Source organism: Oncorhynchus mykiss, chromosome 8 (genome assembly GCF_057628025.1).
Source record: "Oncorhynchus mykiss isolate SJ-2025 chromosome 8, ASM5762802v1, whole genome shotgun sequence".
In the NCBI taxonomy this organism is placed as follows: domain Eukaryota; kingdom Metazoa; phylum Chordata; class Actinopteri; order Salmoniformes; family Salmonidae; genus Oncorhynchus; species Oncorhynchus mykiss.
In genome coordinates this window covers 34,405,496-34,433,474 of record NC_143029.1, presented here as the reverse complement: position 1 = coordinate 34,433,474, position 27,979 = coordinate 34,405,496, and the positions used below count along the sequence as shown (strand labels likewise).

The window sequence follows — 27,979 nt, the reverse complement described above, 5'->3', positions numbered from 1 at the left end:
GACTTTGTAGTTGAATCTGTGCTTGAAATTAATACTTGACTGAGTGACCTTACTGATGTTGTATGTATGGGGGACAGAGGAAGGGGTAGTAAGTATCCTTACCTTGTGCGAGACAAAACAGCTCATAGGGCAGGACCCTATCTTCTGTTTCTATAGCGTGAGGCCACTGAGTTGGTACACAGGAAGGGGTAGTCATTAAAAAATCATGTCAATTCCTCTTTCGACACATAGTGTGTCCATGTATTTTATGTGATTTGTTGTGCCAAATTTGACTACTGAACTCATTTAGGCTTACCTAAACAAAGGGGGGGAATACTTATGCAACTATATTTAATTTTATTTAATTTGTATTCATTTGTAAACATTTGCACTTTTTTCTTTTCACTTTGACATTATGGATTATTTTGTGTAAATCAGTTAATTCCATTTCAATCCCACTTTGTAATGTAACAAAAGGTGGAATAAAATTCAAGGGGGCGAATACTTCTGATACCCACTGTAACGGTGAATATTGACCTGTATCGTGTGTCAGAAGAACATGCACCATTCGGAGTGAGAGTGCTCTGTGGTATTCAGAGATGCTGATTCCACTCCCTCTTATTCAGGAGAAGTCAACACTGAGTGATACTTCTCACTACTGTTAGGGAGTTGAAATACAAATACCTGTGTATGTTTTCAAGTGGAATTCAAATAAGCATAAAAAGATGGTGGTATTCCATTATTGGCCTTCTCTCTCTCTCTCTCTCTCTCTCTCTCTCTCTCTCTCTCTGTACATCTATTTTTCCCTTTCTTTGTAAATCTCTCTCTTTGTACATCTATTAACAACAATGGGAACAAAATGACACTAAATTCCCATGAATCCTTGCTGCTGTTCCGTCCGACGGCGTCTCCGCGCTTGCCGCCGCTTGGTGGCGACGTCGAAGCACGTGACCATCATGACGTTGGCCTTGCAGAGGTTGACCTTGCTCTCCAGCCTCGCCGTGACCACCTCTAACGCTTCCAGGTGTTCCAGGGAGTCAACCTCAAACGTCTGCCACAGGTCAACTACACAAACACAACACAGTGATCAGTGATGACTGGCCACCAAATTAGCATGATCAAAAACGGCCTATTTCAGCTAGCCATCATCTTAATATAACATGAACTACAGAGGCCTCTCAGGATCAACATTAGCCACACAACACCCTTACAAATACACCAGACAAGGACATGAGATAAGAGGAGAGGCAATCAGGGAAGGGAATATCTTATTATACCGGTTCTATGGCAATACGAAGACTTCATGCAATGGCTGCTATTGCATTGGTCAATAATGAAAAGATGATTGTTCACACCTTGTAGTGTAAGTCCAGTTGCTTAGAGAAATAAACTGACTAGTTAATGAATTGCTGATTACTCTATAGTAAACACTTACACTCTTGGTTCCATTTCCCTGGCTCCAGCATGAGATTTTGTTTGGCCAGCACCAGCTCTCTCTTCAGGCTGTTGTACTTGGCTCTCACCTCTTCGATCCTCTGCTGACGGTGCTCCAGGAACTTGAGTTTGGCACTGAAGCAGGCTATTCCCTGTTAACAACAACACAGCCAAGGACAATGAGAGCTTCAGCTACACATCCATTTACACAGAGAAGAGCCTCTTCAGAACAACAAGCCTCATATTATGGATGCAAGCCATTTTCTTAGGTTAGTTCATAGTGTATATGTATTGTATTTAAATACAAACGTATATACAAAAACATTTTTTTAATCGAGCACACAGCCATGCAATCTTCATAGACAAACATTGGCAGTAGAATGGCTCGTACTGTAGAGCTCAGTGACTTTCGACGTGGCACCATCATAGGATGCCACCTTTCCAACAAGTCCATTTCTGCCCTGTTATTGTGAAGTGGAAACGTCTAGGAGCAATAACGGCTCAGCCGTAAAGTGGTAGGCCACACAAGCTCACAAAACGGGAGAGCCGAGTGCTGAACTGTATAGCGTGTAAAAATCATCTGTCCTTGGTTGCAACACTTACTACCGAGTTCCAAACTACCTCTGGAAGCAACGTCATAACAATAACTGTTCGTTGGAAGCTTCATTAAATGGGTTTCCATGGCCAAGCAGCCGCACACTAAGATCCCAATGCACAACACCAAGCTTCAGCTGGAGTGGTGTAAAGCTCACCGCCATATGACTCTGGAGCAGTGGAAACGAGTTCTCTGGAGTGACGAATCACGCTTCATCATCTGCCAATCTGGGTTTGGTGGATGCCAGGAGAACGCTACCTGCCCGAATGCATAGTGCCAATGTTTGGTGTAGGAAGAATAATGGTCTGGGGCTGTTTTTCAGGACTAGGCCCCTTAGTTCTAGTGAAGGGAAATCTTTTTTTTTGTTTTTTTTCTTTTGAATTTTTACCCCTTTTTCTCCCTAATTTCGTGGTATCCAATTGTTGTAGTAGCTTGTAGTAGCTTGTAGTATCTTGTCTCATCGCTACAACTCCCGTACGGGCTCGGGAGAGACGAATGTTGAAAGTCATGCGTCCTCCGATACACAACCAGCCGCACTGCTTCTTAACACAGCGCACCAATGTGTCGGAGGCTACACCGTGCACCTGGCAACCTTGGTTAGCGCGCACTGCGCCCGGCTCGCCACAGGAGTCGCTGGTGCGCGATGAGACAAGGACATCCCTACCGACCAAGCCCTCCCTAACCCGGACGACGCTAGGCCAATTGTGCATCGCCCCAAGGACCCCGGTCGCGGCCGGTTACGACAGAGCCTGGGCGCGAACCCAGGGACTCTGATGGCACAGCTGGCGCTGCAGTACAGCTCTCTTAACCACTGCGCCACCCGGGAGGCCCAGTGAAGGGAAATCTTAACGCTTACAATGACATTCTAGATGATACTGTGCTTCCAACTTTGTGGCAACTGATTGGGAAAGGCCCTTTCCTGTTTCAGCATGACAATGCCCCTGTGCACAAAGCAAGATCCATACAGAAATGGTTTGTCAATATCACTGTGGAATAACTTGACTGCATTACACAGAGCTCAACTCCATCGAACACCTTTGGGATGAATTGGAACACAGACTGTGCCCGACCTCACTAATGCTCTGTGGTTGAATGGAAGCAAGTCCCAACAGCATTGTTCCAGCATCTAGTGGAAAGCCTTCCCAGAAATGTAGAGGCTGTTATAGCAGCAATGGGGGGACCAACTCCATATTAATGCCCATGATTTTGGAATGAGATGTTCGACGAGCAGTTGTCCACATACTTTTGGTACTGTAGTGTATGTATGTATGTACTGCACATGGACTTTATACATGCAATGCATTGTATGCTTGCATTGTAAGTTTGCCATTGTTCTTGAGTTGTGTTTGGCTATTTATGTGTTTGTACACAAACTCAAGAATAGCTCTGATTTCTCCTGATGAACTAAACTAAACATGTATCCAAGCCTATCCTCAAACACCCACTGACATCTTGTCCCCTCACCTGTTTGCCTGCTCCTCCTCTCCTCTGCAGCCTATCCACGTCATCTATCTCATAGACCTTGATCTCGTAGGCCTCTGAGATGCCCCTGTCCACCCAGCGAGACCTGGGCCCACTGGCAGACCTCCTCAGAGATTGGGACATGTCATTGGACAGATGCCGCGGGTGTGAACCTACAGGTCAGATGAAATGGAATAAGATAGTGTAGAGTGGTGCAGAGCAGTGTAGTGTAGAGTAGATTAGTGTAGAGTAGTGTAGTGTAGAGTAGAGTAGAGTGGAGTAATTCAGAGCCAGGGAAGGCATGAGACTGTAATGAAACATTTTATCTTGTGAAGAGACAGCCTTAAAAAATTTAAATCTTGTTTCAGTCATAAATTATCCTTGGTTCCTGCCTGTGCTTGGTAAAGATATGATGGGGGGGCAACATGACCCCCTCCTTTCGGATCATCTGGCAGAATGCCGAGAATATGTTCTATAAGTTAAGATAAGAGACGGTGCCAGACACATGCCGGCACCAACCCTATGAACTATGTCTATGTAACGTGTCTAACAGGACTGCCCCGGCAGAGCTCCTGATAGACCAATATGGTGCATCAAGTTTGTTGGAACCTCTCCAGTTAACTGTTAATAAACAATGATTCGTTTAAAATTGACTTTGAGTGTCCCTGTGTAGAATTTCCTTGACAATTTGGCGTCAACGAACAGGCTGATTGATTCTGCCTGCGTTGCTTTCCTGTGGGGGTCTGCTAGGAAAACCGCTGGCAAATTTTATGAAGTGCGAGGGAAATTCTCTCCTGACCAAAAGAGGATGAGACCCGCCCAGACCCTTACAGTGAGCTGCCCAGGAGGAGACACATCACCTGCAAACAATTGAGGGACTCAGCAATTGAAGTCAATTTAAATGAATTTGTATAAAAATAGGAAAGAATTATAATAAAACCAATTAAACTAAACATAAAAATGGAGGAAGGTACCCCCAGTCCTAAGTCAAGTAATAGCACAAAGTGAATGTGGATGTGAGTTGTGTGAGTGTAGTGAATGCGGATGTGAGTTGTGTGAGTGTAGTGAATGCGGATGTGAGTTGTGTGAGTGTAGTGAATGTGGATGTGAGTTGTGTGAGTGTAGTGAATGTGGATGTGAGTTGTGTGACTGTAGTGAATGCGGATGTGAGTTGTGTGAGTGTAGTGAATGCGGATGTGAAAGTTTTATGAGTGTGGAAAGTATTAAGCTGATTGAAACTGGGATAATAACCAGATTGAAATTTGGATATTAAGAAATATTATTGGATTTGTAGCCTTAAGTTTAGTTAACAGAAAATCACGTTCAACATTCATTGGTACTATTTATAGTTTTATTGGTTAGGGATAAGTCAAGTCTCGTACCTTTACCAAAAGTCTGAGACTTTATTTCTCAGACCCTTTAGACAGTCATACAATGCTTTAACCTTATCTTAGTCAAATGATCCATAAAGGGACCACTCTGAATATTTCTCAGAATAGTTTTTACAACATTTACTTACGTGTGGGTGTGCAAGTCGTATATTTTAATTATTTTTCTCCATTGTTACTTTATCAAATATCTAGTAACTGTCACGACTCCTACCGAAGGTGGCTCCCCTTCCCGTTCGGGTGGCGCTCGGCGGTCGTCGTCACCGGCCTACTAGCTGCCCCTGATCTTTTCCTCTCCCTCCTTGTCTTTTTATTAGTTACACCTGTTGTTAATAAGGTTTATTAGTTGGGCTTTATTATCCAGCCGGCCCGCCTGCTGTGTGTGCGGGATTGTTTTATGTGTACTCTTTGTACACGCATGTATGTCACGGTTGTCCGTGTACGTGAGCTGTTTTTTGGGACTGTTTAGTTCCCGTGTGTTTTGGGGCATTTGTTTTGAGTGGCGTCTGTTTTCACCTGGTCGGTGTATAAAGAAGTAGCCTACTCTGAACTCTCTGTCTCTTGCGTCTGACTCCTTCCTCCACTACACCCCGGGCATTACAGTAACCCATTAAACTCTTCATATGTTACTTTATCTCTAGTAATCCATTATACTTTTCTTCACCAATTCCTCCTTTAGACTAGTCTTCTAATCATACAGATGTTTAGATATTTACACCAGATGTTCTATTTAACAGCACATTCGGGAATAGTACTATCTCCTTTCATATCTCTCACATGCACAAATTCCCTATTCAATACAGATCATCATAAATGCCTACAGACATCCACACCACTCATGTGCATGTTCAACGACTCTAAATAACACCTTGTGCTATTATCAGTGCTTCTCAGACCACGTAGACTATTGTTACACACGTGCTATTATAAAGGACAGTGGCGGCTCAGGTGAGAGAAATCGGGACATTATCAAGGGCGGATTCAGGTGAGAGAAATCGGGACATTATCAAGGGCGGCTTCAGGTGAGAGAAATCGGGACATTATCAAGGGGCCAGCCAAATGCTAGACCGAGAGTGCCGGGGGGGGAGGGGGGTGGTCAACCATGCCAGTAATTGATTTAGGCTTACCCAAAATGGTTTATTTGGGGTATCAGGATGATTGTGGAGGTCTGCATACTGCGGAATTTAGAGTACTTTAGACTAGAAATGCATTGAGATACTGATATGTCATTAACATGCCACTCGCCACAAAAGCTCCAGCTGAAATGTTATTTCCAGAATCCATAAATGAAAGTGTGTAATGAAGCATGTGGAACTGTATGAAGCGAAGGTCTTAAGCCATGGTTTTGCAAGTTGGATTGTACAACCCAGAATGGAGGGTTTGAAAGTGTCCGTGGTTTTATGCGTTGATTTTGTTTACTTACTACTTTGATTGCAGATTTTAGCTTTAGTATGATGATTATGAAAGAAATTAGATTCACTCCCGTTAATTTAAGTATATCCTTTATTTTGATTTTGTTACAATTATGCATTTTGATATAGAAGCTTAAATCTAATGCTTACCTTAAAATGTAATGATTATTAAGAGGATGGAACATTTTATCTTGTGAAGAGACAGCCTTGAAAATGTTAATCTTGTTTTAGTGTCATAAATAATCCTCGGTTCCTGCCTGTGCTTGGTAAAGATATGAAGGGTGGGCGACATGATCCCCTCCTTAGGACCATCTGGCAGAACACCAAGACTATGTTCTATAAGTTAAGATAGGAGATGGTGCCAGAAACATGCCAGAACCAACCCTATGAACTATAACTATGTAACTTGTCTGTAACCAGTACATAAGAGATCTAACGGGACTGCCCTGGCAGAGCTCCTGACAGAAGTTAACTATGGTGCATCAAGTTTGTTGGAACTTCTCCAGTTAACTCTTCTCCAGACCTCCCTGTTAATAAACAATTATTAATTTAAGATTGACTTTGAGTGTCCCTGTGTAGAATTTCCAGACAAATACAAGCCCCACTAATATCAAGACTATTTTTACTTGACAATTCAAGCACTTTTCTCCTTGGGCTCATTTATTAATGATGTGACCTAGATAAAGTCTTTGGAGGCAAATAAGAGGACAGGAAATGCAATGAATCTGTGCAATACCAATGAATTACATAAAAAGCCAATATTACTGTACAATGCATTACAATTTGTGAAAATGCACGTCGCACACATAGCTGTTCCTCACTTCATTGCACATCTGTGTTTTTTTTGTTGTTAACAGAGAAGACTTTGTTCACCAAATCCACAGAGCACATTCCTGCTATTTTAACACAACACAAAATGCAAAGCAGGAAACATGAATCACACACTTGTAACTACAGTGACTTACAATATGACCAGTGGGTAAAACTGGTTCAAATGCAGTCATTACCAGGTCATTTCAACCAGTTTTGTCCAGTTTTGCTCGCTGGCTGTGCATTCAATTAAGGAATTACCCAGATCAGATCTTACCGTTGCTGCTCCTCCTTTTGGGGTTCCTCTCACTTCGGGCCACACTGATCATAGAACAGCTCTTATTGCTGATAGAGTCTCTGTTGGAGGTAATGCTCCCTGTGGCTTCGCTGTCCCTAACCATGCTCTCATAGCCACTGCTCACCACGCTGTTCCTATTGGTCAATAACGCTGTCTTACCCATGGCCGGGGGCAGCTCCCCGCTCAACACACTAGTGACATCACTGGCGTGCCCGCTGAGGTGGTTGGGCCTGCGAGGCGCTGTTACCCTGGCATAGGGTGAGGGTACAGGGTGAACAGGATTAACCTCTCCCATGGATCTACAGGCAGCTCCAGCCGCTGCTGCCATCTTGTCTAGAACTAGTCCTCCGGAGGCCCCACCAGAGGGGTAGGGCTCTCTGCCGATCTGGAGGAGCTCTGAGATGCGCCCGTTGATTACCCGGACGGGGGACTTTGCTATGAGGCGTGGTGGTAGGGTCTGGGGCGAGGGGGTCTGGTTTCGGCTTAGAGACTGGGTGGACCAGGGTGGACCATGCTCAGGTTTCTTCCCATCAGGGGACAGACTGGTGCTCCTGTTGATGGACTGACGGAACGCCTTGGGAGAGAAGCTGAGGTTCTTGGTACTGGGGATGGGGATGGATATCCGGCGGACCTTAGGGCTGGTCATCATCAGTTTCCCCACCGCGGAGAGCTTAGATCGGCTGGTTCTAGGAGACTGGAGGGCTGTGGAGGTGGTGGTGTTGGGCTCAGTTATAAAGGTTGACCTGTTGGTTTTGGGAGAATGGGCTGTGTAGGAGGTGTTTTTGTCAGTCAAGGGAATGGACCTAGGGGCCCTCCTGGGGCTCCTGCTGGCCCGGGGTAGGGTGGATTGGCTGGACTCCCCTTCCCAACTCCCTTTGGAGCCCTTGGAGCTCCCCATGGAGCTCACAGAGGATAGGCTACTGCCTCGGTCCAGAGTGTGGAACTCCAGTGGTATTCTACCTAAAGAGTTGGTCCTGCTTGCCAACTGCTCTAGTTTAGCACTGAACAGTCTACTGCTTTCCTCTATGGGAGATTCCAGCTTGCCGCTATCATGTCTAACACTCCGAGTGGATGGCTTGGGCTCCAACGGTGAACTACTGGCTGTGCTGAGAGGACTGTTACTAGTTCTCTGTCTCTGCTGCTGCTCCAGGCTGTACTTCCGAGCTGGTGAGAAGGGGAGAGGGAGGCTCTCCCTGGCACAGGAGAAGATCCCCTGCCTGGCTGAGGATGGCCTCCTCTCCAGGGTCACCCAGGGACTACCAGGGGTGGATGATGTAACGTCTGGGGCTTTATCTTTATACTCCTCGCTCATTACATAGCTCTCCTGCTTGTTGATATTATGCCAGCCTCTTGGTAGACTGGCTGTTTTGTGGTGGGTAGCTGCAAGGTAACCAGGGATACAGTTCTCTGGTGTATTCCTGCTCCTTTCACCACTGTCCCCTGGTGTCTTTGGAGTAATTAGGGAAGATGGAACAGGTAAGACCCGGTCATAACAGGTTAGGGAACAGGTGGTGAACTCCCCTCCCCTGGGATAGCTCCTTTCTGCTTGGTTACCACTCCTCCCTCTGGCCCTATTCTCTAATGACATCATCTCATAGTAACCGGTCTCTTCCCAGGCATGTGTGTCACATGATGCAACACTATTAGTTTCACCTGGGAAAGGCATCAAAACGCTCTCGTTGGTATTCTTCTCGTGATTCCTCTCAGTAATATAGAACGCACCTTCTGTCTCCATCGCCGTTTTACTTCCTGAACCTTTTAGATGATCTTTCTTCTCGTGTTCAGCATAAGCATCCGCTCGCGTGAAACGGGTGTTAGAAACCCCTCGGCGATGACGAGACCCCTCCGCATCACTACTCCTACTGAGGTCAGCGAGCGAGGGGTTTATAAAGGAGGGCAAGACCTGGTTCTCCACCCTGGAGAGAGAAGACATGGCTTTGGGTTTGGTGTTGACTTCCACAGCCATGATCTTAGTGGTAGTAGCAGGGTCCATGGCCTTGATAGTGGAACCTGTAGAATCTTCACTAATGTTACTGATAATCCTGATGGGAAGGGAACCCAGTACTGACCCTGAAGAAGCTTGGCCAGAGGAGGAGTGGGCATCCCTGATCCTGATGATGTTCCCTGCCCGGCCTCCTCTCTCCAGCGCCCCGCTGATGGTAACCTCCTCCACCATGGTGAACACCAGCTCATCCTGACCCATCTGGTCCAACGGCTGCTGGACCATGACCGTGATGGTGGCCTTCATCTCCTTCAGGTCCGACTCTGTAGTAGGCAGCTTGGAAAGCTGGGGAAGGATAATCTCTCCTAGGGGAACACTGGTAGCCAAGGAGGAGGTGGTGGAGGACGAGGGGGAGAGGAGGGATGGAGAGACAGAGGGGGATATCGGAGTGCTCTTGCCCGCCGGAGAGGTCCTGGTCTGGTGTTGCAGCAAGCCAGACCTCCCTGGGTATCCAGCTGGCTCCAGAGGCAGGGGAAAAAGAGACAGAGGAGGATGAGAGCTTGGCACCGGGCTGATCTGAGTGTAGATGTCACTGTGCTGCGGAAGAAAGCTGTACTCAGGGGGGTTGCCTTGGTTCTGGCAGGCTGGATGTATACTGATAGAGCCACAGGGGTTTGGTTGGTCCTCTTTGGAGCTGGCTGCACTTCCCTCCTCACAGTCATACAGACCAGAGTCCTCTCTCTGAAAACTGTCGACCGGAAGACTGCCATCTGTCACCAGGCTCTCTTTCTCGCCCACAATGGAAAGCTCACACCACTTCACCTTCATATTCAGTAGTTTCAAGAAGGAGGTATTCTCCACAGTCTCAGTTCTGCCTGAGCCATCTTGGGGGACTGGAGGGGACTCGGTCATGGCAGAAGGTTCTTTTAACGATGACTTGGTAACTGTTTCGCTGCCGTCGATGCACCCGAGTCGCTCCTGCAGCTCTGCGAAAGTGTCACACTTAAGACTTAAGTTCCTCTCACATTGGCCCACTTCTGCTGTATTCTGAGGAAGTTGTTCTTGGATGATGCTCTCATTCTTCTTCTTCTCTCCCTGCAGTCTGGGCATGATGTTTAGAAGGTGCTGCAATAGCTCTTTCTTTAGAGCAGAAAGTTCAGCATCCTCCGATTCCGCTTCAGCCTTATTCTGGTGTAGAGAGTGGATAATGGGGGTAAATTCCGGCTGGCCCTGGCCCTTCTGGGTCAGCTCCGCACTGGGCTGCTGGACCGAGCCATCGGGGTTGACGTGGATGACCGTGTCACAGCACTGGTTGCTGCTGGAGTGGTCATCCAGCAGGTCGCCACCGAGCCTGAGCTGGGGCAGGTCACTGAGGTCAGAGTCCACAGCATTGGTAGAGTGAAACGCTCTGAGAGAGAAGGGACTACTCCCTCCACTCCTCTCTCTAGTCAGACTTCTACCACTGGGAGAGCAGGATGTTGAATGCTGAGACAGAGAGAGAGCGAGAGACAGAGAGAGAGGTCAAAGTTAGTGATAATTTTTTTGCCTCGCCACAACAACAAAAAATGCTACTAAACTGCTTCAATTGTTTACTGTTAGGCCACCCAAGGTTCATTGAATAACACTTTTAACAACATTCTTGGCACCAAGAATGTAATGGTAAGTAATCTATAATTCAGTAGACATACGTTTGCCTTCTTCTGTGTCCTGCGAATGCGCGAGGCAATTTGGACAGTGGAGAACGTCTCTGGGAAGTGTTCTAGTGAGTCAGTCACATGGGCCAGCACGGTCGTATGGCAGTTAATATTACCCAGAGACTCCTGTAGCAGCATGGTCACTTTACTATCTCTGTGGTGAGCACAAAATACAACCATCCTCATCATCATCATCATCACCGTCATGCATTATACATAACACAATTACAAGTACAATTATATGACATACCAGTATTAAAGACTCAATTTCATGATCTACTGCTTGAATCAATTGTTTTAAATTGAAAGTCTTCAGTATCTAACCTGTAGGGGATGTTTTTGTTTCCATTGTTGAGTAGGGCCAGTATAACACTGCCCAGTTCAGACTCAGGACGTCCTGTTCTGCTGTCACTGGTTCTACTGGTCCCCTTTATACTGTTAGCCAGGTCTATCATGATCAACCTGCTATGACCCCCTGGTACTGATAGAGGAAGAGGGAGAGGAGAGGAGAGGAGAGGAGAGGAGAGGAGAGGAGAGGAGAGGCGAGGAGAGGAGAGGAGAGGAGAGGAGAGGAGAGGAGAGGAGAGGAGAGGAGAGGAGAGGAGAGGAGAGGAGAGGAGAGGAGAGGAGAGGAGAGGAGAGGAGAGAATTCACTAGAGGAAATGAAGGGCGGAAAAACTGAGATCACCAGAGAGAATAGTTGAGAATCGAGCAAAGAAAATAATAAAAAATAAATCCAAGGTATTCCAAGTATTCTTAGAATCATAAAACAATTGGAAAAATGAGTTGCTGGCCAATATCGACAAGCATCTTCCAGTCCCGGGCCATGGCTAGGTGTCCAGTTTCTGGCTTTGTAGGAGGATACTTGGGCCTTTTCTGTCCCTCCCGGATGAATGTTGTTGTTTTGACGGGATTGCTTGTTTTTGGAGGTAATGAATTGGTTGCACTCCTCTTGGTCTCAAGTGCTGCAGCCAGGCTCTTGAGGACCTGATTGTGCCTCCAGGTGTAGCGGCCTTGTGAGAGGCTGGTCTTGCAACCTGTCATTATATGCCTGAGAGTCGCTGGAGCTGGGCAGAGGGGGCAGGTCGAGTCCTCGCCATACCATTGATGTAGATTTTTTGGTGATGGAAGCACATCATAAACAGCTCTTATGATGAAGCTGATGTTGCTTGCCTCCATTTGCCAAAGCTCACTCCAGTTGATCTTTCTCCTCTCCAGGCCTTCCCACCGCGTCCATTGCCCTTGTTTAGCAAGAGAGACAGCCTTTGCACTTCTTGCAGTCTCCTCCTGTCTACGCACCTCCTCGACCACCAGCTTCCTGCGTTCAGATGTTGTTGCCTTATGGAACGTTGGTTTGCTTGCTGTCAGGCCAAAGCCTCCTCTTCCATGCTGGATATTCCCCACAATGTCTTGGTGTCTCAGGGCTGATGTTGCTTGCTGCACAGCCTTGGATGATGTCCATTTCCGTCCAGTTTGTAGGGGAGGTGCAGCCTTGCTAATGGTCTGGTCTTTGGAGTCCTTCAATGTCATCTGAAGTCTTACTTTAGACAAATGAGGTACAGTTTATTCAGTCAGCCGTCTGCAAATGAAGTCTCCAGATATTAGCTTGATAGCTTACTCACGAGTCCGTACGGTGACACATACAGTGCAAGCTACGTACAGGTCACTGACCAATAAGAAGAAGGAAAAAATACGAACAAAAATAAAGAGCGTACAGACATTTTTACTGTCAGTGTCTTGACAAAGTACTCTGACTGAAACGTGGACACAGTAAGCAATGTGCATAGGTAATAACCTTATTTCCTACACACCGTAGATATAGGGCCCATAGATATCTCTATCTGATCTATATACGGAATAGCATGCCAGAGTTATCTTTTCTACAATGTACAGAAATAGCCACCTTTGCCGCTGCCCTCTGCGAGCTGCTGTTGGACGTGCAGAGTAAAAAACATATGGGAGCTGGAGGAGGACGATGGTGTGGTGATGTCACTGCGAGCTCCACTCGCCGGGCCGCCGGCACGGTGGCGCGATGCGATGGCTGCATCCAGCAGGAAGGCAGCTCTCTCGGCGTTGGGGGCAGATACCACACTGTGGTGCCGAAGCTGCATTAGAGGAAGACCGCATGTTTAACTTTATTTTAGATTTGTATTTTATTTTCACGACAGAACATAGATATTGTATGTAGAGAGGGAGAAAGGTCGGATAGAGGTACAATGGCACAGAGGGGGAAAGGGGGACTCCGGGACAGACACCGGCAAAGCAAGGCATGAATATAATATGACATGTTGTTCAATGTGACAATGCCAATGTCATTTTGTAACTGGGATTATGTACTGTAATTAAGTTAAATCCCACTCCCTGGCTCTTCTGATAATGCATCTGAATAAGGAGTTAATTAGTGTTGTCAAATTCCTGACTGTGTTAGTACCAAACAAAACAGTAATTATACATAAGTAGTTATATACAGTACCTTCAGAAAGTATTAACACCCCTGACTTTTGCCACATTTTGTTGTGTTACAGTCTGAATTTAAAATGGATTAAATTGCTATTTTGTGTCACTGCCTACACACAATACCCCCTTAATGTCAAAGTGGAATTGAAAAAAAAGAATAATTGTTTTTTGACATTTTTACAAATGTATTAAAAATTAAAGGCTGAAATGGCTTGAGTCAATAAGTATTCAACCCCTTTGTTATGGCAAGCCTAAATAAGTTCCGGAGTATACATTTGCTTAACAAGTCACATAATAAGTTGCATGGACTCACTCTGTGTGCAATCACAGTGTTTCACAAGGTTTTTGAATGAGTACCTCATCTCTGTACCCATCAAATACAATTATCTGTAAGGCCCCTCAGTTGAGCAGGGAATTTCAAACACAGATTCAACCACAAAGACCAGGGAGGTTTTCCAATGCCTCAGGAAGAGCCAGCAGCACGCCACCCTCCTTCCCACTGCTTGCTTACTTCTGAAGCTAAGCAGGGTTGGTCCTGGTCAGTCCCTGGATGGGAGACCAGATTCTGCTGGAAGTGGTGTTGGAGGGCCAGTAGGAGCCACTCTTTCCTCTGCTCTAATGAATAAATATCCCAGGGCAGTGATTGGGGACATTACCTTGTGTAGGATTACATCTTTTGGATGGGATGTTAAATAGGTGTCCTGACTCTCTGTGGTCACTAAGAATCCCACGAGACTTATCGTAAGAGTAGGGGTGTTAACCCTGATGTCATACCTAAATTCCTAATCTGGCCCTCATACTGTCACCTAATCATCCCTAGCTTACGATTGGCGCATTCCTCTCCCCTGTAACTACTCCCCAGGCTGTGAATGAGTTTTCAGTCAACCTGGTAAAAAAAAAGAATGGCACCTATTGGTAGATGGGTAAATGTTTAAAAAGCAGATGTTGAATATCCCCTTGAGCATGGTGGCGTTATTAATTATACTTTGGATGGTGTATCAACACACCCAGTCACTACAAAGATACAGGCTTCCTTCATAACTAAGTTGCTGGAGAGGAAGGATACCGCTCAGGGATATCACCATGAGGCCAGTGGTGACCTGTCATTCAGGGCAGAGCTCCCAATTTTTAGCTAAAATAAATAAATCAATAATTTATACATTGGCTCGTGTTCTGTCACGGCTCAAAACAACTGTTAACTCAGAACTGGGAAATCTGACTTCAGTGAGTTCAAGACAACTGGGAACTTGGGAAAAAATGAGCTCTGACTGGGAAAATACATTTTAAACGGTCATCCAACTCAGAATTGTAAATCAGGAACTCTGGCCTCTTTCTAGAACTCCGACCTGAAGATCACTGATGTCATCATATTTCAACCTTGTTTGTTCCAGAGTTCCCAGTTGTCTTTAAAGCACCATAAATCCAGAGAATACCAGACTTTGATGACAAAGTTTTATCACGAAGGACCACCGTGCCACCTTCCTGTTCAAGTCAGCACAGCACAACAAGGTGTCCAAAAATGTATTGTATGCTGCTGCATAAATTATGTAATATGCCATAGAGATATGTGTACTCTAGCTAAGTGTATGTTGTGTAGTAAACTGTTAGTAGCCCATGTGCCTCATCCTAATAATTTGGTCTATTTTCCCCTCTTAATTTTGCCAGCTATTCTGACTTGGTGGTGCACATGTAGCCTATAACCTGTTTTAGATAAATGTAATCAATGAATATTGTAAGAGCTTTCATTGTCTGCTTATATGCCCCCTTCATTTATCCTATGGTTCTGACTTGGTGTACAGGGAAAATCCTGTAAGAACGGCCCATGTTCTGAACTCTGAATTTTTAAAGGGCTGCTTCGCTGCCAGACAAGGCTCCGCTGATAACCAGGTATAGTAGTGGTAAGGTTTTTGGACTGCTGTTGGGAGTCTGCGGTTAGGACAGCTTTATGTAGTTCCTAACAGTTTGTGGGCACTGTTTGTTACTGTTTTAGTGCAATTAAAGTATTGTTTAGCGTTGTGTTGTGGCTTTGCTGGCACACATTCCCAAAACATTAGTTTGCCCCACAAGATTTACATGCTAAAATAGCCACCATTCATATGAGGCGAATGGTGACTTTAAAACAGTTACAGAGTTTAATGGCTGTGATAGGAGAAAACTAAGTATGGCTCAACAACATTGTAGTTACTCCACAATACTAACCTAAATGACAGTGTGAAAAGAAGGAAGCCTGTACAGAATAAAACTATTCCAAAACATGCATCCTGTTTGCAATAAAGCACTAAAGTAAAACTGCAACAAACAAAAAATATTTTTTTTAAACTTCATTTCCTGAATATAAAGCGTTATATTTGGGGCAAATCCAACACTCTTCATAATTTCAAGCATGGTGGTGGCTGCATCATGTTATGGGTATGCTTGTCAACAGCAAGGACTAGGGAATTTTGGGGGATAAATATAAACGGAATAGAGCTAAGCACAGAAAAACCTGGTTCAGTCTACTTTCCAACAGACACTGGGAAACATTCACCTTTTTGCAGGAAAATAACCTAAAACACAAGGCCAAATATACATTGGAGTTGCTTACCAAGACGACATTGAATGTTCATGAGTGGCCTAGTTATAGTTTTGACTTTAATTGGCTTGAAAATCTATGGCAAGACTTGAAAATGGCTGTTGAGAAATGATCAACAACTTACTTGTCAAAGCTTGGAGAAATTTTAAAAGAACAATGTGCAAATATTGTACAATCCAGATGTACAAAGCTCTTAAAGACTTACCCAGAAAGACTCACATCTGTAATCGCTGCCAAAAGTTATTCTGACATGTATTGACACAGGTGTGTGAATACTTATATAAATGAGATATTTCCGTATATGATTTTAAGTACATTTTAAATACATTTCTAACATTTTTAAAAACATGTTTTCACTTTGTCATTATGGGGTACTGTGTGTAGATGGCTGAGAAAAAGGTCAGTTTAATAAATTTTGAATTCAGGCTGTAACACAACAAAATGTGGAATAAGTCAAGGGGTTATGAATACTTTCTGAAGGCACTGTAAGATACACTTAGAGTGACATGACACCTTAGTGACATGTGTAGTAGTAACAATGTAACTACAGTAGCATGTAGAATATTAAGAAACTGTTCTTACGCAGAGATTTCACACCATTGCTGCACATAGAGAAATTGAATAGAGAGCTGACTCTTCCATATTCTGCATAGCAAAGAATCAAGTCAGTTCTATAAACGTTACACATTTCTATGTGATCTGAACCGTCCACAACAATAAGCCCCTGTATCATCATTTACCTGTATTCCATAGATGGGGTCCTCAAAGAGATAAAGGTCTGCCGATGGGCTGTCTTGGAGGTTGCCTGACAGTAAGTCCCTGAGGGTCTCGTCCTCCCCACAGACCTCCATAGCGGACACAGACACAGCCAGGCTGGCCCCAGTCCTCTCCCTCCTCCTCCTCTCTGTGTGACTGTAGAACCAGGAGATGGCACACGGGATGACCCCTAAACTCTGGCTGCTGCTATCACTACCCATCATGGTGTGCGACTTCCCTGTTAACCACAGTAATAAGACACACACAACACAGTCAGTTTGGGTGCTCTGTTTGTGTGTGTCTGCGTGTGCGTGTCTGTGTGCGAAAGTGCGTGCCAACCTGTGTGTGTGTGTGTTTGTGTGTGTGCGTGCGTGAGAGGGAGAGAGAGAAAGAGACAGAGCATCTTGGTAAACAGCTCGCGGGTAGGGGGGGGGGGGCTTCAGAGTTGGTTTATTGAAACTGTCAGTACAGTGCCTTGCGAAAGTATTCGGCCCCCTTGAACTTTGCGACCTTTTGCCACATTTCAGGCTTCAAACATAAAGATATAAAACTGTATTTTTTTGTGAAGAATCAACAACAAGTGGGACACAATCATGAAGTGGAACGACATTTATTGGATATTTCAAACTTTTTTAACAAATCAAAAACTGAAAAATTGGGCATGCAAAATTATTCAGCCCCCTTAAGTTAATACTTTGTAGCGCCACCTTTTGCTGCGATTACAGCTGTAAGTCGCTTGGGGTATGTCTCTATCAGTTTTGCACATCGAGAGACTGAATTTTTTTCCCATTCCTCCTTGCAAAACAGCTCGAGCTCAGTGAGGTTGGATGGAGAGCATTTGTGAACAGCAGTTTTCAGTTCTTTCCACAGATTCTCGATTGGATTCAGGTCTGGACTTTGACTTGGCCATTCTAACACCTGGATATGTTTATTTTTGAACCATTCCATTGTAGATTTTGCTTTATGTTTTGGATCATTGTCTTGTTGGAAGACAAATCTCCGTCCCAGTCTCAGGTCTTTTGCAGACTCCATCAGGTTTTCTTCCAGAATGGTCCTGTATTTGGCTCCATCCATCTTCCCATCAATTTTAACCATCTTCCCTGTCCCTGCTGAAGAAAAGCAGGCCCAAACCATGATGCTGCCACCACCATGTTTGACAGTGGGTATGGTGTGTTCAGGGTGATGAGCTGTGTTGCTTTTACGCCAAACATAACGTTTTGCATTGTTGCCAAAAAGTTCAATTTTGGTTTCATCTGACCAGAGCACCTTCTTCCACATGTTTGGTGTGTCTCCCAGGTGGCTTGTGGCAAACTTTAAACGACACTTTTTATGGATATCTTTAAGAAATGGCTTTCTTCTTGCCACTCTTCCATAAAGGCCAGATTTGTGCAATATACGACTGATTGTTGTCCTATGGACAGAGTCTCCCACCTCAGCTGTAGATCTCTGCAGTTCATCCAGAGTGATCATGGGCCTCTTGGCTGCATCTCTGATCAGTCTTCTCCTTGTATGAGCTGAAAGTTTAGAGGGACGGCCAGGTCTTGGTAGATTTGCAGTGGTCTGATACTCCTTCCATTTCAATATTATCGCTTGCACAGTGCTCCGTGGGATGTTTAAAGCTTGGGAAATCTTTTTGTATCCAAATCCGGCTTTAAACTTCTTCACAACTGTATCTCGGACCTGCCTGGTGTGTTCCTTGTTCTTCATGATGCTCTCTGGTCTTTTAACGGACCTCTGAGACTATCACAGTGCAGGTGCATTTATACGGAGACTTGATTACACACAGGTGGATTGTATTTATCATCATTAGTCATTTAGGTCAACATTGGATCATTCAGAGATCCTCACTGAACTTCTGGAGAGAGTTTGCTGCACTGAAAGTAAAGGGGCTGAATAATTTTGCACGCCCAATTTTTCAGTTTTTGATTTGTTAAAAAAGTTTGAAATATCCAATAAATGTCGTTCCACTTCATGATTTAGTCCCACTTGTTGTTGATTCTTCACAAAAAAATACAGTTTTATATCTTTATGTTTGAAGCCTGAAATGTGGCAAAAGGTTGCAAAGTTCAAGGGGGCCGAATACTTCGCAAGGCACTGTATTTACAGTACATGTCCCCATTGTAGGGTTAACTTGGAGGACAGAGGGGATAGAAAGGGCAGATTCCCCCCCCCAAATTAAGGTTCTAACAAAACAGTTTTAATTGTCCACACCCAAAACACTGTCAAAATACCATCTTCCGAAATGGGAGTTATTTAAGCAATAAGGCTCAAGGTGGTGTGTTATATGGCCAATATACCACGGCTAAGGGCTGTAATCCAGGCATTCCGCGTTGTGTCGTACGTAAGAACAGCCCTTAGCCGTGGTCTATTGGTCATATATACCGCAATCCCTCTAGGTGCCTTATTGCTATTATAAACTGTTTATCAACGTAATTGTCACACCCGTGCTATACAGTCTGATGTACCAGGGATTTTAGCCAATCAGCATTCAGGGCTTGAACCTCCCAGTTTATAATACAGAACATATTCCCTCCAATTTAATAATGAATTTATTGATAATACCGGATTGGATTTACATACGGCACTATACATTGTATGCCACTGCCACTTACTAGCAGACACTTTTATCTTCCTCCAATAAGCACTTTGAAAAAAAGATGCCACTTAGTACCAAAAAGGGTTCTTCCCTGACCCCCACAAGGAACCCTTTCAGAACCCTTTTTTATAGAGCTTTTTATAGAGCAATGTGTAGAAGCCACCTAAGTGATCCAGTATAGAGGAGGGAGGGAGGGACTTTTGTCCCGTATTACAGTACCATAACTCTAGTGATCCGTGTCCTAGGTTTACTCACTCTAATCCAAATGCTAATTGAATTAGGGTAAGAGAATTGGTTTTGTCCAATTAAAGGCGAACCAGCCTGCCATCATTCATTCCAGAGGGCCATTCTATGGAGGGAGGGAGAGAGATTGATATCCCCTGGCAGCCGACCTGCCGCCGTCTACACCGCCCGACTAATTCAATCTGATTTACGGTCGGTGGCGTCATGTGTAGTAGAAAGGTATAGCTCCAAGGAGACACTGCCCTTACAGGAGAGAAAGGGGTTTTATGTATTTGTGTCACACAGACAGTCATCTATTAAAAGCCTTTAGTAAAGCTAAGTGGATTCCATTTTCCTAATAGCAGAGCAGAGATCGTCTTACAGTCCATTTCGTTTTTTAGTCCACCTCGGCCTTCTCATCCTGACTGACAAAATATTTGCGTCATGTTGACGTGTTTTGCAGGCAGAGCGACAGCGGAAGAATCTTAAAAACACTTGGGATGTATTATGGATGAATCTCCCGCTTTTATTTATCGAAGAGGTGGAAAATGAATGGAATGGAAGATGGGATGAATAAAGGAGAGGACGGATGGAACACCTCCCGTGCCACCACAGCCCCCATAGGGAAAAGAGAGATGGAACACCTCCCATGCCACCACAGCCCCCATAGGGAAAAGAGAGATGGAACACCTCCCATGCCACCACAGCCCCCATAGGGAAAAGAGAGATGGAACACCTCCCATGCCACCACAGCCCCCATAGGGAAAAGAGAGATGGATGCACCTTCCATGCCACCACAGCCCCATGGGGAAAAGAGAGATGGAACACCTCCCATGCCACCACAGCCCCCATAGGGAAAGGAGAGATGGAACACATCCCATGCCACCACAGCCCCCATAGGGAAAAGAGAGATGGAACACCTTCCATGCCACCACAGCCCCCATAGGGAAAAGAGAGATGGATGCACCTTCCATGCCACCACAGCCCCCATAGGGAAAAGAGAGATGGAACACCTTCCATGCCACCACAGCCCCCATAGGGAAAAGAGAGATGAAAGCGATGGATGCAACTCCCATGCCACTGCTGCACACAGGAAAAAGATGAATTCAACAGATATATAAAAGACATTGACGAAAGAGATAATAGCCACTCTCCTTATGAGATTTGGTCTTCATGGCCACTTACAACAATGCTACTTTCCTGATGAAAATAACATCATAGACGAGCATAGGCTGGTCATGCTGATCAACGGTATGCATGTATGCTTTTGGCTAATGCTGGTTTTGCTGCTGACTAGCCTTCGCTGTGTTTCTGCTGGTGCCTTCACTGTGTTTCTGCTGGTGCCTTCGCTGTGTTTCTGCTGGTACCTTCGCTGTGTTTCTGCGGGTGCCTTCGCTGTGTTTCTGCTGGTGCCTTCGCTGTGTTTCTGCTGGTACCTTCGCTGTGTTTCTGCTGGTGCCTTCGCTGTGTTTCTGCCGGTGCCTTCGCTGTGTTTCTGCCGGTGCCTCCGCTGTGTTTCTGCCGGTGCCTTCGCCGTGTTTCTGCCGGTGCCTTCGCTGTGTTTCTGCCGGTGCCTTCGCTGTGTTGTTGCTGGTGCCTTCGCTGTGTTTCTGCCGGTGCCTTAGCTGTGTTTCTGCCGGTGACTTCGCTGTGTTTCTGCCGGTAACTTCGCTGTGTTTCTGCCGGTGCCTTCGCTGTGTTTCTGCCGGTGCCTTCGCTGTGTTGTTGCCGGTGACTTCGCTGTGTTTCTGCCGGTGCCTTTGCTGTGTTTCTGCCGGTGTCTTCGCTGTGTTTCTGCCGGTGCCGTCGCTGTGTTTCTGCCGGTGCCTTCGCTGTGTTTCTGCCGGTGCATTCTCTATGTTTTTCGTTGTTCCCAGCCTTTGCTGTGTTTTTGCTGGTGACCAGCCTTAGCTGTGTTTTCGTTGGTGACCAGTCTTCGCTGTGTCTTTGCTGGTGACCAGCATTTGGTACGTTTTTGCTGCTGAGCAGCCTATGCTGGCTTGGAAAGTGATATTTAATTCCAATTAGAATTCAGCCAGAGTGGGGCTTTCCAACAACTGGAACTTTTATTCACCCACAATCTGGATTCAGAATGACTGCCAGGGTTAGAAAGATGAATAAATAAGACTAACTAAACAATCTAAACTGGAACAACCATTTCAGTAACAGGTGCAATAAGTACAACGAACAGATTGGATTAGTTTAGAACAATGATTTAAAAAATTAAAAAATCTTTGTGTGTCATAAGATTCATTAATCAATCAATGTACATGCAAAAATACAACAAACAAAACAGATATTGAAATAAACAATTCTAAGAATCAACTGCAAAATATGATAATGATGGGCTTGGTAAGACCAGTTTGACCAGCTAGAGCAGGGATAGGCAACCTTTGCAGGCTTGCAGATATATATTTTTGAGAGTTAGACTAGTAGAATACACACAAGGTGCAATTTCAAAATCGTGTTATGTCAGTCACTGACAGTCACTCAATTAGCAATGTCAGCTAACATTTTTAATATTGGTAAATTAGTCTAGCCAGCTATCTAAACTTGTAGTAATCATATACATTTTTGTCACTCTCACTCAGATATAGTATTAAATATTGCAAACATTTATCTCCACCCTTCAGCAAAATGTTAAGAATTGTAGGAAATTAGTTGTAAAATTACATTTTTTTTCTCTCTACTTCATGGCTAGATCATTAGAATTGCATGCAATTATAATAAAATCCTCAATCTTCTCTCTGCCTAATGGCAAGATGTGTTTCTCTCCACTGTCAAGAGGAGAGAAAACAACATTTCACTTAGGGCCCTCAAAAGGCTAGGGCCAGCTTTGACTGCATGTGTAGGTACGCACACCTGGGAGCCACTGCAGCCCTTCATGATGAGTTCAGAGTTGCTAGAAAGGTTGCTAGATTGAAACCCCAAGCTGACAAGGTAAACATCTGTCGTTCTGCCCCTGAACAGGCAGTTAACCCACCGTTCCTAGGCTGTCATTGTAAATAAGAATTTGTTCTTAACTGACTTGCCTAGTTAAATAGGTTAAAAAAAATACATTTAAAGACCATGGACCAGTTTGAAATTTATGCTGGTTTGTGCAGTTTTGTTCATTACTTACCTGCTTCACCATGTCCAAAACACAGAATACATCCGTCTGCCCCGTTGACCACAGAACGGATGACGTCAGGCAGAATACCTACACACACCTCCGCCTAGCAGAGAAGATAAAGGAGGGATCGAAAAATAGGGTGATAAAAGGAGAAAAAGAGGGTGAAAAAAGGAGAAAAAGACGGTGAAAAAAGGAGAAAAAGAGGGTGAATCCATCCACCTTAGCATTCATCCAGCTGTTTAAAACGCAAAAAAAACACTTAAGCGGAGGGGCATGAATGAATGAATTGGCTGAGTGTGCCCAATCCATCAAACAACACTAACACACACAGCTGGGAAAGGAAAGAGGCTGGGAGGCTAAGATAACAGCGCTTGATATAGCGATGGCTGTCTGGAAACGGCATTTTAAGTCCCATCAGTTTTCAGGTCATCAGACAGAGATAACAAACCAACCGTACTGTACTGTACCCACTGACCTGGGTTGACTCTAGGGGGTAGGCTGCGTCAAAGACATATGTCTTAGAGTGGCCCTTGGCTTCCCCAGCGTGTGTCGGCGTGGAGTTGGAGTGTGGTTGTTGATTGTGGTTGGTGGTAGGATCAATAAAGGTGACCCTTCTCTTGGCTGGGTCCACACTAAGAATGGGTGGCTGGGGTTGGGAAGAGGGCACGGTGGGAGAGGGGCAGACTCGCAGCACCACTTTGACCTGTGTGGAGAGAAGAAAGCTGGTGGTGAAGATGTGATCATGTTTTTTTTCAGGGGGGCTCTTGGGAACTGGGATGAACAGGTGTTGAGTAGGTAGGGAAGGGAAATTATACCGTAATTCTTGAAGTTATGTCAAATGTCTTTTATATTATTTTTTTTGTTATTTGCGCCAAAGAAAACAGGTGATAAACAACAATACAGATAAAAAAAAACACTTTTTATTTTTCACAGTGTGCAGGTGTGGTTGGAAACCCAAGGGCTTATATGAAAACCACACCATAAACAAACAATATACAATACATAAGCACAAATATAATAAAGGTTTGTGAAAACAGATTATCCTACTAATTACAAATATACAAATGAACTGATCAGCAATCACGATCAGTTCATGTTTAATGTGTGTGTGCATGTGAAAGTGTGTGCATGTGAAAGTGTGTGCATGTGAAAGTGTGCGAGAGTTAGGCTATACGGAGGAGGTCCCTGCGTATTCCGGTTCATCAGGCTGACCCCCAGTCTTCACTTGAAGTTATTGTAAAGTCCTAACTTGAATCTTCATTCTCCGACTTGAATCTTCTATTTAAAAAAAGGTTTGGTCTCATTTTTACGATAAATGGTCCAGGTCGAAGACAAGATCTACATAGAAATCCATAAAAAGAGCATTTACTAAAAGGTTTAGTGGAAGCTAAAATAGTATTTAAATATTCCATATGGGGGAAAAACACAAAATAAAACTGATAGAAGCAAGAAGGAAAGTATGAAAATCCATGCATTATTAAACAATCAAAATCCTAAACAATAAGATCTAAATGCATCAGATGTGATTGTAGAAGAGTCAAAGCAGCTGTCAATATGGGTCACAGGCAGGAGGCTCTCGTTCTTTTAAAGGAGGTTGGAAACGACAGACACGGCAGTCGCATTAAACCCTAGGAGTTTCCCAGCGTTCCTGATTCTATTCGCTTCTATCCCCTGCTATTTATAAGTTTTCTTTGGAATAGGTGTAAGAAGACGTTAAGCTAAACGGAGTAGGGATATCGCACAGCTAGGCAACTGAGGAGAGATTTCAAACGTCACTGGTAAAGAGTGAGAGAAAGGCAGCATTCTGCTGTTCACCCCTGTGAGATGGTGTCTCTTTTACACCAACTTAGTTACAAGAGAAGAGGAATGTAGAGGAAAACTTGTACAGATCAAAGCACACTGTCTGCCACTCTGACTTAAACACCCACAGACTAGTGCTAGAGAGAGGATATAACTGTAGTAGCTGTTATTATAGCTGTTATTATAGGCTACACAGTTTACCCTGTACTATAAAGCATTGAAATCCTATAATTCAGTGTAATGAGTCTATGTAATTTTATGCTGTTACATTGTCTGTAAAAGCACTATATAAATCTAATCAATGATAAATTATTATTAATTCATGTAGCTACATCCTATATATCCCGAGTAGGAACGCCACATGAACAGATTTCTGCTGTTCAGATATTAACCTAGCTCTACTAGAAATACAGTGGATTTAAAGGCTCTGAGAGGTTTTATGTTAAGTTAGCTAAGACCTCAACAGCCACTTAACTTAGTTCTCTGAGGTCTGACTCTGCACATCTGAAGGGTAAGAACGTCACAGAACCACCAAGATGAAGTCAATTAACCATGTACTTATGCTTAATAAACACAACTGAACTGAAGTTTGTTCCATCTGAGCGAGTCTAACCTCACTATGATGACATACCGCACATGTGTTTGATAGATCCTTTATGTTTTCTTCTACTGCCTCTTAAGGGGAAAGTAATCCAAAGGTAACAGAAAGTAATCTGACTACATTACTGAGTTGGGGTAATCCAAAAGTTACATTACAGATTACAGTGTTGGATAGGTAACTAGTAACTGTAACAGATTACATTTAGAATGTAACCTAACCAACCTTGGCACGAGTAAGGCTTTTATTGCGCAATCTAATTTGTGCTGATTCAAAAAGCCTAACGTACTGCTTAAACTTGTGCACTGTTGATAAACTTCAACAGATGAAAATGATTGAGATATCAAAGTGTCACCCATAGAGATCCTATTAAATTAATGAAGTATTCTAATTCCTAATTCAATGATGTCACCAACCGAAAAGTAAACAATAGGCCTAGCCTATAGCAAATGTTTTTGGTAGTGCTCCAAGCATGCCATTCCATGAGAGCAGCATTTCTTTTTCAACCATGTCTTGAAGCAATGAATCCAATCGGTCCTTCAGAACAAAAATATAAACAACAGAGTAGGGTAATAACTCCTTTTTTGGGGGGGTTATGGTCAGGTTAAAGAATTAAACTAATCTATATTTCCATATTTACAAATCCTATTCTTGAAGATCAATAATATAATTAATTGGAATGACTGTAAATCTGACAGACTTTAGATTTTAATGTAAAAATATAGCCTAATCATTTTATTATCTGTATTGAAGTAGAAAGCAATGGGTTAGAAACCTACATAACCCAACATCCATTTCTGGCCAGCTATGTAAACTCTAACATTGACTTGTAATAGATGTCATTCAATTCTTAATATTCATTTTTGTCTTCTTCTAATGCCTCTTAAAGGAAAGTAATCTAAAAGTAAATGAAAGTAATCCGATTACGTTACTTTGGGTAATCCAAAAGCTAAGTTACTGATAACAATTTTGGACAGGTAACTTGTAACTGTCACTGATTACATTTAGAAAGTGACCTACCCAACCGTGAACATAATCCATCAGCCTTGATTATGATGATGAATCATAATAAAAGCTAGTGATGGTAGCTAGTCTGTCTGCTATCTGTTGGAGGAAATCTTGCTGTGTAACTCCTGTAACTCCTGTATGCTATTGAGCTTGTGTCACCGTATATTTATGGGGCTGAATTATTCAAGAAGCCATATACTGAGAGAGAGAGTAAAGAGGGGGTGAGATAGAGAGAGAATGTGGGAAGGAGAACCGGAGAGAGAAAGGGAGAGGGGTGAAAGAGCGAGCGAGAGAGAGAGGGGGAGACAGAGAGAGGGAAAAAAGAGGTTCTCTCTGAGTTGTTCTGGGCTGAGTGCAGGTGGAATGGAGGGATGGGATGGGGGCCTGTTATCTGTAACTCTAGACCATCATCTGTGAAGCACGAGGGCAGCCATATTGATTTCGTCTACAGTATACCCCAGAGGGGGGAGGGCAGAAACAGAAAGGACATTAACACCACATTATAGCATTTCATAAAGATGGGGGTAGGTATTATGAGTGGCGATATAGGATCTTCTTCACTCCTCGACACAACCACTCTCACTTGCTTAATGACTCTGGAATCACAGAAAAAAGTGTATGTGGGAGAACAATTTATTTATTTAATAAAACATTTATTAAAACATGTATTTAAACATGTATTTATACCAAACAAAAATATAAACACAACATGTTAAGTGTTGGTCCCATGATTCATGAGCTGAAATAAAAGATCCCAGAAATGTTCCACAAAAAGCTTAATACTCTTAAATGTTGTGCACAAATTTGTTTACATCCCTGTTAGTGAGCATTTCTCCTTTGCCACGATCATCCATCCACATAACTGTTTAATCAAGAAGCTGATTAAACAGCATGATCATTACACAGGTGTACCTTATGCTGGGGACAATAAAAGACCACACTAAAATGTGCAGTTTTGACACACAACGCAATGCCACAGATGTCTCAAGTTTTGAGGGAGCGTGCAGTTAACATGGTAATTTCCACCAGAGCTGTTACGAGAAAATGATTAGTTAATTTCTCTACCATAAGCCGCCTCCAATGTTGTTTTAGAGAATTTGGCAGTACATCCAACTAGCCTCAGAACCGCAGACCATGTGTGACCATGCCAGCCCAGGACCTACACATCTGGCTTCTTCAACTGCGGGATCGTGTGAGAACAGCCACCCGGACATCTGATTAAACTTTGGGTTTCCACAACTTAAGAATTTCTGCATAAACTGTCAGAAACCATCAGGGGAGCTCATCTGCCTTCTCGTCGTCCTCACCAGGGTCTTGACCTGATCAGGTGGGCAAGCAATTTGCTGACGTTAACATCGTGATCAGAGTGCCCCATGGTGGCGGTGGAGTTGTGGTATCGGCAGGCATAAGCTACGGACAACAAACACAATTGCATTTTATCGATGGTCATTTGAATGCACTGAGGTACTGTGACGAGATCCTGAGGCCCATTGTCGTGCCATTCATCTGCCGCCATCACCTCATGTTTCAGCATGATAGTGCATGGCCCCTTGTCTCAAGGATTTGTACACAATTCCTGTAGGCTGAAAATGTCCCAGTTCTTCCATGGCCTGCACACTCACCAGACATTTCACACATTGAGAACATTTGGGATGCGCTGGATCGACGTGTACGACAGCGTGTTCCAGTTCCCGCCAATATTCAGCAACTTCACACAGCCATGAAAGAGTGGGACAACATTCCTCAGGCCACAATCAACAGTCTGATCAACTCTATGTGAAGGAGATGTGTCACGCTGCATGAGGCAAATGGGGGAAGCACCAGACACTGACTGGTTTTCTGATC

The 27,979-nt window shown here is 44.1% G+C and overlaps 1 protein-coding gene across 1 annotated transcript in view; it reads right to left on the bottom strand.

The window, feature by feature from the left end:
• Positions 1-402: 402 nt before the first annotated feature.
• Positions 403-27,979, bottom strand: part of LOC110529837 (kinesin-like protein KIF26B) — a 33,543-nt gene continuing 5,966 nt past the window's right edge. The window contains exons 6-15 of the mRNA XM_021612426.3: positions 23,204-23,431; positions 22,738-22,831; positions 16,783-17,036; positions 12,917-13,118; positions 11,338-11,494; positions 11,008-11,167; positions 7,357-10,804; positions 3,473-3,642; positions 1,415-1,565; positions 403-1,044 (exon numbers count right to left, since the gene is read on the bottom strand). Of these exons, the coding sequence (XP_021468101.3) occupies positions 845-1,044; positions 1,415-1,565; positions 3,473-3,642; positions 7,357-10,804; positions 11,008-11,167; positions 11,338-11,494; positions 12,917-13,118; positions 16,783-17,036; positions 22,738-22,831; positions 23,204-23,431 (5,064 nt within the window). The 3' untranslated portion in view covers positions 403-844. The remainder of the gene's footprint in view (positions 1,045-1,414; positions 1,566-3,472; positions 3,643-7,356; positions 10,805-11,007; positions 11,168-11,337; positions 11,495-12,916; positions 13,119-16,782; positions 17,037-22,737; positions 22,832-23,203; positions 23,432-27,979) is intronic.